The following is a 17,246-nucleotide window of genomic DNA, read 5'->3' as shown; positions in this document are numbered from 1 at the left end:
TCCGTCTTTAATTTATTTTTAAAAATATAGATATTTTAGAAAAAATTATATCCAAAAAATAAAAGGAAAAAAAATACTCCATGTGTATCAAAAATCAAATATATTATTGTCTATAATACAAGACAAAATTTAAAATTTTAACATTTATTTAAACACACAAATAAATTAATTATTCGACTAACATAAATTAATTATATATTTTATTATTTCTACTATAAGAGGTTTGATATTATGATAACTGATTATTTAGTTTATATATATATATATATATATATATATATATATATATATATATATATAAATACATAATAATTAATTTAATAATTAATATTTTTGAAAATTGAATATATTTATATTTTATAAAAAAATTAATATAACTTATCTCTTTATATTTATTTTTAAAAAAATTTAATTTTAATGCACTAAAACAGAATAAAACAAGTTTTATACGTGTTAATTATAAATAATTATCTTAATAAAAAATAATTATCACATAAATAATCATTTAAATAAATAAATATAATTAAATAAATATATAAAATAATTTATTATTATCACATAAAAAAATCCAATTATTTTCAAAATAATAATATTTAAAAAACAATAAAAAATCAGCTCAAACAATTAAATTTTTTCTTATTTATTATTCATTAATTTATTATTTAGAAAACAACATGGAAACCTAAATGCAGTGATTAGCTGATTCCATAAAACTTATCTAAAGTGGTAATTAAATTAAACCCTACAAATCAACTTGTGACCCACCCTAGCATGCAATATATACAAAGAAATAGAATTAGCTTCTCCACAAGTAACACTCTCATCCAAGCAACAAAAAAAAAAACTCACTACTCACTCATTAATTAAAAAAATGAGAGCAAGCAACCACTTAATTGGAGCACTAAACTTCCTAACTTTCCTCCTCTCGATCCCAATCCTGGGCGGCGGAATATGGCTGAGCAGCCGCGCCAGCACGACCGACTGCCTCCGGTTCCTGCAGTGGCCCCTAATCGTGATCGGAATCAGCATCATGGTAGTTTCACTGGCGGGCTTCGCAGGCGCGTGTTACCGCAACACCTTCCTAATGCGTCTCTACCTGGTCGTAATGTTCGTCGTCATTGCGGTTCTCATCGGCTTCATCATCTTCGCGTATGTTGTAACTGACAAGGGATCGGGCCGGGCCCTCTTGAACCGGGCCTACTTGGACTACTACCTTCAGGACTACTCGGGCTGGCTGGAGGAGCGCGTGGCCAGCAACGCTTATTGGCCCAAGATAAGCGCGTGTGTTAGGGACTCTAAGGTTTGTGGTAGAATGGGAAGAACCATTAATAGTGTTCCTGAAACTCCTCAAATGTTCTATCTTAGAACCCTCTCTCCCATTCAGGTACCTTCTTTTTCTTCCTTCACTTTGATGCATGTTCATGGGAAATTAATAGTTAAGAATCATTTAAGTTTCTATATTTTCAAAATATTTTTGTTTTTGTTTAAGTGAACATATTATCTTTATTCAAAGTTAATAATAAAAAATTATTAAATAATTTAATAAATTTAACTAAATTATTATCTAACAGTTATTTAACTGTGGGTCTTCCCTTTTGTTTAAGTTTTAAAACAATTTATGCGTTATGTTTTGTTTAGTTTTAATAATTAAATTGCCAGGATCATAAACTAAATTGATAGTTTCTTTCTATATATGCATTTCTTTCTTGAGTATGGAGCAGTTTCTGGGTTTTCAGATTTTAATTATTTGTGTATGCTGCTGTAACAGAATTAAGAAAGAAAATGGAAATTAATATCTCTGAAGAATATACAGCTAGGGGTGTTTCATAACTTGCCTGTTGAACCATCAAGTGATTTAATTTTTTTAATATATATTCACATAAAAAAATATTTCATTTGAAAATAATAATACTTGGTTGTTATAGTTACATAAAGATATTTAAATATGGGTTTTTTTTAATGTTTTAGGTTTGAATATGAGAATAAATTGAGAAATTAAAAAAAAAAGTGAGGGTATGTAATAGAACTGGTGTCCAATTTTATTTAAAACTTTATAGATTTGGCTTTTAAGATATATTTATAACCAAGAGGCACTCTCAAAGTCTCAATAATTATGTTTTCTAATATTTAAAATTTAAATTGAAGGGGGAAGAGCATGTTTAATATTATATTGCACCTAATACTTGTTGACATCCGCAGATTGTGATATCATATGTTCTCTTTTTTATTTCATAAAAACATTGTATATATTATCCAAATTGTCTTATTATTAAAGAGAAATAAATAATAATTGAGGGAAGTGAATTGAGATGAAGTTGATGGGGGTAGTTCTGACTTTTAACAAGTGTAGTGGATCTCTCTGCTGAAATGGTGTAGCATGTGAAGATGATGGGCTTTGACCCATCAAGCCCCGAAATTTGTGGGCGGTGGTCCAATTTATTTTAACTTATTATTATAAGTGGAAAAAATTATTAGTAGCTTGCTAAAATAAGAAATTAGGAGTTTAATTGGTATTCAATTTAGATTTTTCTTTTTTTTTTTGTATCAGGTTGAGTATGTTGATTCAAGAATATGACTAGTATTTTACCTTCTATTTCATCAATCTTTTTGTTTGGAAAAGATTGATTCATGATAATATGTGACAAAATAAACGAAAAAACATATTGGTTCAGAATTTAGAAATTCCGACCAAAAAATAAAAAAGAAAACATTTGATGCAATTATAATATTCTCAGCATCAAAAGAGAAAAAGAAGATAATGTAACCAAAATGTGTGATATCATGAAAAGATTTTTCTTATGTTTAAGACTATAAAAAAAAGTTTATGATATACGACATAGTGACAGTGATGTATTCTGGCTTTACTATGTGAAGCGGTAGTCACGTTACTTGTAATTAATGGATTGTCTGATTGAATAATTAATGGTACTAACAAAGCATAATTGTCGTTTCATATGCAAATATTTTATACTAACTCTATAACATATAATATGATATTTGTGCATGTAATAACTCTTGAAATTTGATTTGGAATTGTGTTTTATACGAGCGGGGATTATAATGATTTAGGCCACATGCCCACATATTTGAGAATTTGGAATTTTTTAAATTTAATTAAGAAATTGAAACTTTATGAGTCAGCATAAATTAAAAAGCATTATATGATAACACATTTTTTTTAAAAAAAAACAAGGGAATTTATTTTTGAAACACTTTTAAGAGTTTGTCGTCTTACTAAAATTATTTCATTTTCTTTTTGTATGCTTTTCTGGCATAATAAGAACCTTTTGGGGTTGCAATTTGCAAACTTTCCTTGAAGAGTTAGAGTAGAATTGATAATAATAATTACTCAAAAAAGTATCGATAATAATAATAATAATCTTTCTTTGTTATATGGTTGGGCTCCATTATTATTCATTCATACCTTTTTGTGGTTCTATTCTTTCTAAGTGGCAAACATGATTTGAATGTATAACCTAATAGTTGTCGCTTTCTCTCCTCAAATCATAAGAATGTTCTCTGAGATACGATTTATACTTTTTCAGTGTTTGCCCTATTTATTTTTTTTTTTCACAATAAAATTCACAGAGTTATTTTTATATAAAATTAATAGTTGAAAATTATTAAATTATTTAATATATTTAATTAAATTACAATTTAATTATTTTTAATTATCAACTTTACATAAAAATAACTACACATAAATTTTTATTTATTTTTTATCTTTATCCATATAAATTATCTTTTAAGTGATATAATATACTTCTTTTTCTTTTTTCTTTTGTTAATATAATGAACTTTCTTTTTATTCATTTGAAACTTGCAACATCATCTAAGAAGGTGTGAAGAAACAAGATGTTAAGGGCTTTGTTTGAATGGAAACAATGGATGAAAAATTGATAGCTAAGAAATCTTAACATGAAGAGGGAGGAGGATGGGAAAATTTGAGAATAAGAAAATGTAATTATATAGAAACAAAAGAAACATCAGGTAATTAATCCTTTTTATTAATTTTATACTTGAATTAACACTAACTTTTTTAAATTTTTTTCTACGAAAAAATGTTGGTATCTTAGTATTTTCTATAAACTGAGAAAAAGTAAAAACTTTTTCGATACTCAATTATGGCCTAATTATTACTTTATATTAAATATGGCCCAATTATTATTATTATATATTAAATCCAATGGTATTGTATAACAGCATGCGATACAAGTTAAATTTGAAAATAGAATATACGAATAAAGATGTACTACATGAGCGGCATATAAAACAATATAAGCAGTAATAGTATTGACACTCCAATAATTCATGTATGCCAATGATTAAAAATGCCTGCAAGCTTTCCATATGGTCAATAGTTTTATGATTTAAGTATTTTAGTTGCTATATTCAAATCTGTTGGTGTTCTATTAAAAATTGCATGTGATAAAAAGCGACATTTAAGTATAGAATATAGTAGCAATACATGATTCCCTATAGAACATTATGAAATCATCACTATCATCACTCTTATTATAATTCAATTCATGAATGCCACTGACTAATATGAAAACTCAACATTTTTATTATACTCATTATGTATTTTATTATTTTATTACCTTCTTGAATCACATAGATATTTCTAGCAAGCTTTTCCAAATGGTCAATTGTTTTATGATTCAAGCTTCTGACCAGAGACAACAACATATATATAGTTTAGTTGCTAGGTCTCCCTCAACCTCCTCTTTTTTTTTCTAATTTATCACCTAATATCATGATGTATTTTATCCTTGCAAGTAAATTGTCGCAAAATTTTAATTTCTTAGGCTGATCGTTTCACATCATGTTCATGATTAATTCTTGTTAGGTCTAGTACTTGGCTTTATGAATAGTGAAGTAACACACATGGAAAAGTATAGGTAACTAATAACATTTTTGAACAATATGTGAACAATGTGAATTAATAGGATTAAAAGAATAAATTTAATGAGTAGCATTAAATTAGGGTATAGTATACTTGTATTTGATCGGTGATTGTTCATGTTGTTCAAGATAATCATTGTTTACCTAGCACTTCCCAACACACATTATTTATGCGCAATAATACAAGAAAAAATATAATAAACAATAGTTTTTGTGAACAGTGTAAATAATTCAATAAAGTAAAAACACATTACACTCCTAAATTACCCACCTAAATCTTAATATTAGAATAACCATTTGCATACCTACTAAATTGAACATCCATTATTCATGTTGTTCAAAAAAGTCATTTGTTACTTGGTATTACCGATAATGCAATTACTACTCCCATCCCATGACATGTTATTCTTGTGTGTAGTCTGGTTGTTGCAAGCCTCCAACAGAATGTGGCTATATCTACCAAAATGAAACGGTTTGGAACATCGGGTCGGGCGCAATGGCGGCCAACCCGGACTGCGCAAGGTGGAGCAATGACCAAGAGATGCTCTGTTATGGCTGCGACTCTTGCAAGGCCGGGGTGTTGGCAAGTCTCAAGAAGAGTTGGAGGAAGGTCTCCGTCATCAATATCATCGTCATGATCATCCTTGTAATTGTCTACATCATTGCATACACTGCATTTAGGAACAATCGGAAGATGGACAACGACGAACCCTACGGAGAAGCCAGAATGACAAAGGCACAACCTAGTAGAATCAATATTTAGGACCACTATTTTGCATGGCAAAGGGTTTTACATGCATATTTTAGCATTTTCTAGCCTTAAGAAGATGATGTTACTTAGTTTTCGTTATTATTTGTATATTAGATAGGTGTGACATGAATTTGGTTTTCATTTTGGAAGGTTGATGTATATTGTGTTTACTTTTGAAGAAGAAATCTGATCATTTTGTAATAGGTTGAAATCAAGCATTTACTTGATTTATGTATGATTTACCTCAACCCCAATCTTAATATTGATATTGGTAGTCCTTTTTATATAGATATAACATATTTAAATAGTTTCAATATCAACCCTTCTACTAAAATTAAGATCTTAGCGTTTGACATATTTATGAAACTACTTACAAGTTCTAAAGGGAAAAGGTAGAAACTCAAGTAACTCCATGTGAATTTATAGTTAATAGTAGTTAAATGATAATTTTGTCAAATCTATCAAATCATTTAACTACTCTCAGTTATCAATTTAATATGAAATTAACTCGAACTTTCACGAAATGGAAAATGTTTTAGCAGTAAGAATGTAGGGTAAAAAACACAAATAAACCATGGGAGGAAAGTTGTTACATGAATAAGACAAATGGAAGATTGATTCACGAATGAGACAAAGCACACTTATATGTAATTCGAACCTATTTGGTTCGAACTACATTTCCACAGAAATCGAACCTATTTGGTTCGAACTTCAACATCATAATTCGAACCCAATTGGTTCGAATTACACACGAATTGTTTGCATCACATAATTCGAACCTAATTGGTTCGAATTACTTAAAGTTGTAAATCGAACCAAGTTGGTTCGAATTACTAAGGAACAGACTTGAATATGTTACGTGCATGGGATCGTAATTGATAAATATGTTTCGTTTAAGGAGTTTTAAACGAAATGTCCGTTGAACACACATGGATATAAATTAGTCTACGAATTAAATTAATTAAGACATGATGCGAAATTTAAGTAACATAAAAACGCAAAGTACATATATTTTCATAGTAACACAGACATACATTTAAAGGTGGATACTAAGTAACACTGATAACAAAATACATAGACGAAGATAGGTAACACACAACTCGGCACAGAAATCATCTAAACAGGTGCGACCCCGTGAAGCAACGACGTGGAACCCGTGTTCTCTGACCTCTCCGGATAAGCGGCTCCTCATCCTCGACCTCGTCGTCCTCGTCCTCGTCCTGCGGGGCTGGCTGTGCAGGCGTCCTAGGCTGGACATGTACCGGTTGGGATGAGGACGGCCCGACAACTGAATGTGACCTAGCAGTATGTGCTGAAGTTGGGGTACCACCCAAAGCGAAATACTCAGGAGGAGGCACGGAGGGAGGCTCATTCAGATCAACATGTAACGGTGCCTGTGTTCCCGTCGTCTGACTCTGCCCACAGGCAGCCTCATCATCATGCATGATGGCACTGATCTCATCTAAGAAGGGGGATCCACCAAAATTTTCACCATACCCAACACCGGCAAGAAAGTCTGAAAACGTGCTGCCCGGACTCACCCATGGCGTACTCTCCTGAAGTGTGTGGTCGTCAGAGGGAACTCCAACGAAGTAATCTCCGAGCAGCCCCTCCCCAAGTCCAGCCTTACCATGGGCAATGGGATCTCCGGTGGCGTACCCCTCTCCACCAAGGACGCCATGATGGGGACTAACAACTCCGACTGCACCCCTACCCCCACTGTCCACATCACGAAGATCACCATCGTCGTGTCCCAGTACAACCATGCCAATGCTGCAGACCCCCAACTGTAGGAACCCATCTCCTCAAGCCTAGCAACGTAAGGAAGCCATCTGATGTGAATGCGGTTGCCGGACTTGTCGGCAAACAGTTGAGTGCCTAACAACATCATGATATAGGCACGAGCAAATCGGCGCACAGTCTCCTCATCGGCTCCCTCGGGGCACTCTCCGAAAGTCTCCTAGAACCAGGTGCAGTTTACTGCGAACTTCTGAACCTGGCTCGGAGGAGGAATCACTCCAAGCAACTCCTCGAACCACACCCAAGCTGGACGTCCACCCTCGATATACATATGAAAATATGTAAGGCAACCGCTGACATAACGCCCGTCCACTGCCAACCCCAACTGGTACGCCACGTCCTGAAGCGTGATGGTGCACTCTCCGGAGGGCATATGGAAGGTGTGCGTCTCAGGACGCCACCGCTCGACAAAAGCGCTAACAAGGGGCTCATCTAACTGAAACCATCTATCGTTTAGCCTAGCCAGATGGTATAACCCGGCCATCTGCAAGTAGGGAACATAACGCTCATCGAGTGGCATGCCTTGTTGCCGCCGCATGCTCTTGATGCATCGCTGTGGCTGCGCATTAAATGGACCGCATTATTAGAACCACATACAATATTGGTAAGCAAAAAAAAAAAAAAAAAACTAACACAATAAACCACTTACATAAACTACTTACAAAAAATCACTTAGCATAAACTACCAACTAAACCGCATGCAAAACTACTAAAATAAATCATTTGCAATACCACTACAATAAACCACTAACAATACCACCTAACATAAACCACTTACATAAATCATTAACACAACCGCATATAAAACCACTTACAAAAAATTACTTAGCATAAATCACCAGCTAAACCGCATGCAAAACCACTAAAATAAACCACTAACAATGCCACCTAACATAAACCACTTACATAAATAATTAACACAACCGCATATAAAACTACTTACAAAAAACCACTTAGCATAAACTACCAACTAAACCGCATGCAAAACCTAAAACCATTTGCAATACCACCACCATAAACCACTAACATAAACTGCCACTAAAACCACAGGCAAAACCACTAACTCAAATAAACCGTGTGCACAAAGTTTTCTATGTACTAACCTCGTCGTTGATCACCCCGGCTATATGAGCAACCCCGTCCAACCGGTATAGCCTTGCAGGATCGTCCCCCATCAGCTGAGTCTTCGGTTCAACTATTTCTCGGATCGAATTTGGGTCATTTTCTCTGGGATTTGGTGGGGTATGAGAAATGAGAAGTGGTTCGAATTTGCTTGATTTGAACTCCTTATATAGCCCAATTGTATGTAATTCGAACCAATTAGGTTCGAATTTGTAGCCGCACTTATTAACGAGTAATTCGAACCTATATGTGATGCAAACAATTCGTGTGTAATTCGAACCAATTGGGTTCGAATTATGATATTTAAGTTCGAACCAAATAGGTTCGATTTACGTGGAAATGTAGTTCGAACCAAATAGGTTCGAATTACATATAAGTGTGCTTTGGCTCATTCATGAATCAATCTTCCATTTGGCTTATTCATGTAACAACTAACAACTTTTTTCCGATGGTTTATTTGTGTTTTTTACCCAAAAATGTATGTTATTGCGGTTTATTTTGCCTCTTAAAATGTTTTTGTCTAAAAACTAATCGAATTAACAATTTGGTTTTTATTTTAAAGGACACATTGCTTTTTTTTTTTTTTTTTTTTTGAGCATAGAAATTTTTTTTTTTCGGAAACCCATGGGTGTTTTGAATTGGGTTTTCAATTCGGGCTTACTATTTGTTAACAAGTGATAGTAAGCGGTTTTTTTAAATTGGTCATGTGTTTTTCATGGAATTTGGCATATACTGTACAACTATCAAAATGACTTCCGTTTTATAATTTTTAGGCCTGATATTTTTGTAAGCCCATAATTAAACTAGTTGCCCATATATTGGATTAAGGCGCTATGGCATTCTTTATTGGGCTTAAACTAGTTGCCAGTATATTTATTATTATTCGATTTGTAGTGTATCTTCTCAGAGGCCCAAACCAAAACAAAAGTCCTCTCACATTATATTTGAAATTCTGAGTCGCCAAGGGTTGACCACATGACTTTTTTTTTTTTTGTGTTCTAGATTAAAATTAGATCTCTCAGGCATGACGTTTGGATGAAGATGCCTCCTAACAATTGACAATTTTATGCATTGACATTTTTATCCTTCTTGATCTATGGTGATGATCAAGGGTTGATTAATGATTATATTGGTTGGTTGCAATGATATAAGGACCCGTCGTCAATAGCATACACTACTTGACCCAATATACATTTATACATTTCTTAATATCTAATTCATATTCTAACATATATATTTTTTTATACATGTGAATGATTAATAACTGATTTTTTATATACATATAATATCAATAATAACACAATTGATTAGGTAAGAATTTTTCCTGTTAAATAAAACATGCACATGTATTTGGAAAGAATAACCTCGTATATATATTCAATTAAAAAATTATAATTGGAGCATAGTGCAGTTTGAATGATAATATATACTAAGTCTATACATATAGTAATTAACACGTTTTCATGAACACTAATAATGCATGTAAGATACCTATATATAAGAAAAAAATGTGAAAAACTTAACATCTTTAGGGCCTAGCTATAGCTATATACATCATTCTTCATTATGTGCATTTTCAACAATATAGAATAGTTGAATGGCTCTATATATATATATAAATATAAATATATAATATGATAAAAATTTATATACAGTTGTTTTTATATAAAGTTAAAAGTTAAAATTTTTAAAATTATTTAATTAAATTTATTAAATTATTTAATAATTTTTAAATATTAATTTTATATGAAAATAATTACATATAAATTTTTAACCTAAAATATATATAGTGGCTAATTCCACCAAATCAAATAATAATTTAACATAGTATAATAAAGAATTTATTTAGGTAAGTTTTTAAGAAAATATATTTTTTAAAGTTATTTTTTTTTTCAAAAGATCTTATAAAAAAATAAAAATAATTTTATATTTAGATATTTCATACAAAAAGATTTTTTTTATTTATTAATTATGTTTAGCTATAACCATAAAAAAATACTTGTTTATTTATTACGTAAAAGTTATTTTTTTAGAAAAAAATCTTTTAAAAAAATATAAATGATAACTTTTAAAAAAAAAATTTTTTATTTTTCTAATTTTTTATTTTTATTATTAAAAAATTATTAAATATACTAAAAAATAAAAAAAATAAAAAATATTTTTTATTAGTGACACCCAAATAAACCTAAAGTGAAACTGAAGACGAAGAAGGAAGTCAGTGTGCGTGCTAGATAGTAATAGGAATTTGAAAAAACTTCAAACCTTAACGCAAAGACCTAATCTAATTCTTCAAGATCAGATCACCATAACTACGTTAACTCAAATTTATTATCATTATTAATAACAGCTAGCACACATAACTTTTCACATTTTCTTACGGACAAACTTAATTTATATTTATATATATTACTAAATCGAAGAAATTAAACAAATAATTGGAGCAGACATACACTTTTTCTTTCTTTATTAATGACTTCCTATTCAAACCTTAATGTCATTAATTGTCACTGATTATATATAAAACCACTAACCTTACGAAAGCATGTAGTAGTCACTACTCAGTAGCCAATAGAACTGTTGTTAGAATAAATACTTCACAACTCAGCAGTCAGCACCATTAATACTTTTAGATATAAATATTCATTATTTATAATAGTATACTATATATTTACGGAACTGAAATTCTAACATTGAGGGATCTAATTGGCAAATTTTTATAATTAATTTACAATTATATTATATACATTAAAGTTAGTCACTAAAATAATTAGTAGTATAAAATATATAATAAAAATAAATTAAATTATATATATTTATATTCAAATATATAATAATAAATTTTTATAATTAATTTTAATATATATTTCATATTTTTGTTAATTTTATTATGAATGATTTTAATAAAATAATATATAAGAATAGCGTATTAAGATTATATAACACTATAATATAATATTATATATATATATATATCATTGATAATAAAAATTATAGTCCACGTCGATTTTTTTTTTGTTTTGTCATTGAATCAAATATTCATTCACTCATCTACTTAAATAAATATTAAACTCAAATCTTTCTTTTATTATATGTATCAACCATTAGTTTACAACAAATTTTTAAAATATTTGTCGTAAATTAATTAATCCTTATAATATGATAAATAGATGTTGGAAATTTTATTTTCCAGAGAATGGTATAGATTTTTATCAACTTGTATTGAGATTAAAAAGTTCAGTAAATAATATACTTCATTCGAGAATGACATTTAATTAAAATTTATTTACTCTTTATCTTGACAATTTATATATAAAAATTCAACTATTAAATTAGTCATTCTAATATAACATATGTATGTTTGATATAATATATACATTAAAAATAAAAAATTCTCTTATAATTGTTCTTTCCAACAGCTCTGAATTATTTATTATCTATTATGAGTATGGTCTAAGTCTAAGAAGTGTGATTAGGGTCCTCAATTCACACAACACTAGCTGGCTCAATGCCCTTTGGCTCACGGCTTAAATTTTCTTTCATTCATATTTGATCAAAGACCAACCTATAATTATTTAACGTTCTCTTTGGACTATGACTATGCATTTATTAAGTGTGCTGAGGGATAGCTAGCTAGATAGATATATCAACTTTTCATTATAATTGAAGATCAAAGAAAAGGATGAGGATGGATTAAATGCAAAAAGGTACCAAATGCTGATATATTAATTATGAGTAGCATTCTGAAAATATATCTATCTATCTACATTATGATTATTACACATATGGTGTTAATTATATGGTATGTGTACGACCATTCAACATATGATTTAATTTGTAGACATTTCTTGCATTGCAGGACAAGTGATATGACCCCCTCCATTCAACAAAGTTCTAATCAAATTAAAGATCAATTTGGTCTCTAAAATATTAATACGATTTTGATCTTTAAGATATTGATTACATTTTTTTTTATTTCAAACTTTTTTTACGTATAAAATCATTCTTAAAATTTAAAATTATATTTTAAAATTGTCATTTTTATTTAAATATTAAAATTTTGGATCAAATTACTTATAATAAAAAATTATAAAATTAAAAAAATAAGAAAAAGTATTTCTATTTCTGCGAGTTGAGGAAGAGAAGAAAAAAAAGAAAGAATAAAAGAATAAGAAGAAGTTGTCAATGATTCACCTCTTTTGCCTCTGTTTCTGTCATCATCTTTGTACGATTTTGATCTCTAAAGTAAGGACAATTTTAAAATCAAATTAAATCTTACAAACGATTTGTATGTAAAAAAAAAAATTCAAAACAAAAAAAATATTCGACCTATACCTTAAAAACCAAAATTGTACTTAACCTTTTTAATTATTAAGAAGTGGTAGTACTTGCAATTTTGACCGATTAACTTCGGATGTAACAATTAGTTGATTAGGATAATAGATTAATGATCTCTCCCGGGTTGGCTAATATAGCTGTCATTTAATTTGTGACGATTTAATTTATGACTTTATTATAGATGTATTAGTTCCAATGATATATGTTATTCTAAAAAAAAAATAAAGATTAACTTTCTTATAAACTATTATTCAGAATGAGAAAATCTAGAAGATTAACAAATTTTGTAATTTTTAATTATCAATTAGTCATCAATAATGTTTTTAATAATGTGAAATTGTATTTAATAATATAAAATCATTTAATTTTTTTTTAATGATTAAGTGTCGACCAAAATTTAATAAAAACTTTGATCCTAACACTCCTCATTTAGAATTTTTTTAATAGAAAACCAAACATGTTGCTAGATTAATAACATTGTACCTTCGCAGCCTTGATATGAACTAGTATAATAATAATCTTCTAATAATTGAGCTGTGTCAACTCTATCCCACTACTTCAACAATAAAATAATAATAATTAAGCATAATTACTCTCAAGTGGAAATTGGTTAAAAAATAATATATATATATATATATATATATATATATATATATATATATATATATATATATATATATATATAAACCATAAAGTTTAGTTGGCTAATATTCTTCATCTCTTAAGGTCCACGCGCTAAAGACTCCAAGGGCTAAGAGATAGAGCACGAGAACAAAAAATAAAAATAAAAATTATAAACAAATTACAAAGGTCTAACTACTTCCACCACAAAGTTGAAAGCTCGAATGAAAATTTTCCAAGTCGTGGAAAAACTTAATCACTTGAAGATAAGCTAGAATCCCAAAGTTCAAAATAATACTACTTAGTTAAGAACATTTCGAATAAAAAACAATGCATATAAGCTTAAATAATAATGGAATATTTATGATATGATATACATAGAGCAGTGATAGTTGCTACATTTTGAAAATGGGAATGTCATGTATAATGGTTTAATTGAAACTTAAGACTTATGACTCCATTTTCTTAATGGGTGTGTTCAACGAGCTGAACGACTCTTCACCAAACTTGCCCCCAACTTTGCGGCCTTATATTTTAACTCTTTTGCACACACACATGCAATTATAAAACATGCACGCACAAAATCATATATCACAGTTATCGCTATTTTGTATAAATATCTTTGTATATATAAATTTAATTTTCAACAAGCACTCCCTCGCTTTGCGGCAGTTTGTGCCTGGGTACTAAATCATGTCTGGGCATATTGCGGAACCGCCGCTAAATAATTTGACGCAGTATATTGGATTAATGGTGGTTATAACAGTGGTTATTGAAAACAATAGCAAAAACTAATCTTCGCATCTCAAACTAGGTTAGTTGACAAATCGTTGGAATATGATTTTATGGCGATTTAAAACCGTCGCTATTACCAAAATAAACTATCACTATTTGATTCATTTGTTGTAGTGAATAATTTTACGCAAATAACTAATTACACATCATAAAAAATAATTAATTTTTTATTTATCACTTAACAAATAATCTAAATCTATAAATCTAATTAATTAGCAGATGGTCATTTAAAATTTTTTACACGGTTAGTATATTAAAACTGAATTCAGATTATTTATTTGACAATTTATAACAGATTTTTCCTCAATTTCATAATATGTGTCTTGTTTAATTTATATATGAAAATAAACGTGTTATTTCATTATTTTTCATGATTTTTTTTTTTGAGATAGTAGTTATTTTGAAAATAACAAAATGTTTGTCTAACCTATATGAATTGGTTAAAAGAAATGCAAAAGATAGCTAAATATTTTAATTTGTCATCAATATAGTGCATAAAGTAAAAATTTTCAATCTTCTTAATCTACTAATTAACTACTTCCCTCTCATTTTTAAAATGAGTATTCTCCTAAACTAATTAAGTGGTTAACTAATTAGTACTTTCAATTTTTAACTAGATCATACATTTATAGTTCAGGGTAAATAACTAGATATGACGTCAACGTGTTAAATAATTTTACCTTATTATATAAAGTGATTAATTTCTTACTTCAAAAGAATATTCATTTATTTAAAAAAAAAAACTAAATTCTTCTAGAAATTGTGTTTTTTTTTTTTTAATTCGATTCTTATTTTGATTGCGAAGAATAGGAACACAAAGTGATGAAATAATATTGAATAAAATGAAATGGAAATGTTTTTTTAGCTCATTTAATTTGTTTGGATATAGGAAATTAAAGAGAGTCATTGTATTGATGTTTGAAAATATAGTAAAATAAGACAAGATATACAGGTACCTTTACTTTGAAATTGTAGGTTGAAAACACTGTACAATAAAATGAATTGATAAGAAGTTTGAGCTAACTTATCTTATTTCATGATTTCATCTATACCGGAGGAGAGAATAAAAAAAAATCATATTTTTCACATACATCATAAAATAGTAACAGTCATTTAATTTATTATTTAATATTTTTTATACGTATATAATTAAATAATTACATAAAGTTTTTTATATTATTAATACATCAAAATTAAAAAATAATAAATTGCATTCCATTAGGAGTACACATGGGGCCGGATAAAATTGGATTCACCTTGATCTAGATTCAACTTTAAATAATGACTGAATTTATTTTTTTTAGACCCTTACCCGAGTCTCTAACACGTGAAGTCATGACCTTGATAAATTTATATTAAAAAATTATGATGCACTCATTTATAAAAAAAGATATTTATTACATAGAAGTTGATAACCATAGTACTTAAACTTGAAGTTGTCCATAAATTTTAATTTTATGCTTCTTTAATCTATTTTTTAATTCAACAATATGATTAAAAACAAAACAATAAGCTTATAATTAATATAACATAATATTGGAATTAATTTAAAATATATATATCTTTTTTAATTCCCTAGGATGTATATAGGGGTAGAAACAGGTCATGTCAGGTCAGATTTTGCTCTTAACAGGTCTGACCAGTCATGTAGTTAATTGAATCCGACCCTAAATAATGATCAGATCTATTTTTAAGATTCTTATTCAATTCTAGACCCAGTAAAATTACACCAAATTAACTCTAGAATCTTCGGGTCAAACCAGGTCATGTGCACTCATACATTTAATATATCATCATTCTATTTTATATTTTGAAATAATTAAACAATAAATCTTAATATAATAATACCCCATATCATTCTATTATTGCATTTTATTACTTTGTATATATCCAAACATATCAAGCCTTTGTGAATCAGGTGGTAGTTAAGAGAGTGGAAAGCCTTGTCTCAGTGGTGGCGGCAAACCTAATAAGCAATAACTTTGGATATATTATTATATAGCATATCTAATTAGAATCGCACCACATTATTATGCTTGCTTAGCTTCTAGAGTGCCACGTTATATTTTAAACATTTGAAAAATAAAAAGTAATGTAAAATGCTATACGTGGATTCCCTTTCAGTTGAATATTTCATCAATTATATATGCCAGAATAACGTAGTTTTAAAATCATAAATATTATAATTTTCTATATCTTTCCTTTTTAAAAAAATGAATATGTATTACTATTACCTCTCATCATAGCTTTCTTCAAAAGTAAAATATATATAAATAAATTAGTGGTCCATATCATTCATTCCATGTGAAGAAACAAATAATATAAGAACAGAATATATAAGAACAAAAACAAAAATAAAAAATAATTATATAATACTGGTATATATTGTATGTTTATAATAAGATGAATTATCTATTTATATATCAAATTAAGGGTAAAAAAATGATAATACATAAAATTAAATAATTAATATAACATCATTGTAAATAAATTTAAATGATGTACTAATAAGATATGATCTATTGACTTGGTAGAAATTTCTATATGAAAATGAGAAGACAAAAGACTCATTTCATTTTCTTGGATAGTTTTTGGAAGACCGAGTGTAATTAGACAAAAAGTTAGGTCAATGGTATAAATTTTAAAACACTAATTTAGAAAGCCAATAAATAAATAAGACCCCAAGAGCCAAAGATTTTTCTAGTGGATGGCTCAATTAACATATGTTTATTTTTGCTTTGTCCTCTGAGGCTGCCCCTACTTTGTGTTGTCCGTTATGATAAAATTTAAAGACGAGGAAAAATATTCATAAACAAACAAATTAAATAAGAGTAGTTTTGTCATATGCCTAATGTCTAGTTTATTTCATACCTTACTTGTCTTACACGTAATATAGTTTTAAGAGGTAGATTAATTA

At 28.8% G+C, this 17,246-nt stretch overlaps 2 protein-coding genes across 2 annotated transcripts; one reads left to right on the top strand and one right to left on the bottom strand.

Annotated features, from left to right (window-relative positions):
• The first annotated feature begins 773 nt into the window (after positions 1-773).
• On the top strand, positions 774-5,922 carry LOC112786532 (tetraspanin-3). Its single transcript, XM_025829904.3, has 2 exons — positions 774-1,384; positions 5,324-5,922. The coding sequence occupies exons 1-2, from the start codon at positions 872-874 to the stop codon at positions 5,666-5,668; spliced, it is 858 nt and encodes a 285-aa protein (XP_025685689.1). The 5' UTR covers positions 774-871; the 3' UTR covers positions 5,669-5,922.
• Positions 5,923-7,616: 1,694 nt separating this feature from the next.
• Positions 7,617-8,631, bottom strand: LOC112792817 (serine/threonine-protein phosphatase 7 long form homolog). The gene is made up of 2 exons (XM_025836187.1): positions 8,560-8,631; positions 7,617-8,015 (listed from the first exon to the last, which is right to left on the bottom strand). The coding sequence occupies exons 1-2, from the start codon at positions 8,629-8,631 to the stop codon at positions 7,617-7,619; spliced, it is 471 nt and encodes a 156-aa protein (XP_025691972.1).
• Between the last annotated feature and the right edge of the window lie 8,615 nt (positions 8,632-17,246).

The sequence above is a fragment of the Arachis hypogaea genome, chromosome 3, assembly GCF_003086295.3.
Source record: "Arachis hypogaea cultivar Tifrunner chromosome 3, arahy.Tifrunner.gnm2.J5K5, whole genome shotgun sequence".
In the NCBI taxonomy this organism is placed as follows: domain Eukaryota; kingdom Viridiplantae; phylum Streptophyta; class Magnoliopsida; order Fabales; family Fabaceae; genus Arachis; species Arachis hypogaea.
Note: the sequence above shows the minus strand (reverse complement) of the source record. Positions and strands in the feature narration are given on the sequence as shown.

Excerpts from the sequence above, each read along its gene's own strand:
- LOC112786532 (XM_025829904.3), top strand. The coding sequence starts at position 872 with ATGAGAGCAAGCAACCACTTAATTGGAGCACTAAACTTCCTAACTTTC. Across the intron at positions 1,385-5,323 it reads GAACCCTCTCTCCCATTCAG|TCTGGTTGTTGCAAGCCTCC; the intron begins GTACCTTCTTTT and ends TCTTGTGTGTAG.
- LOC112792817 (XM_025836187.1), bottom strand. The coding sequence starts at position 8,631 with ATGGGGGACGATCCTGCAAGGCTATACCGGTTGGACGGGGTTGCTCAT. Across the intron at positions 8,016-8,559 it reads CCGGGGTGATCAACGACGAG|CCACAGCGATGCATCAAGAG; the intron begins GTTAGTACATAG and ends TTTAATGCGCAG.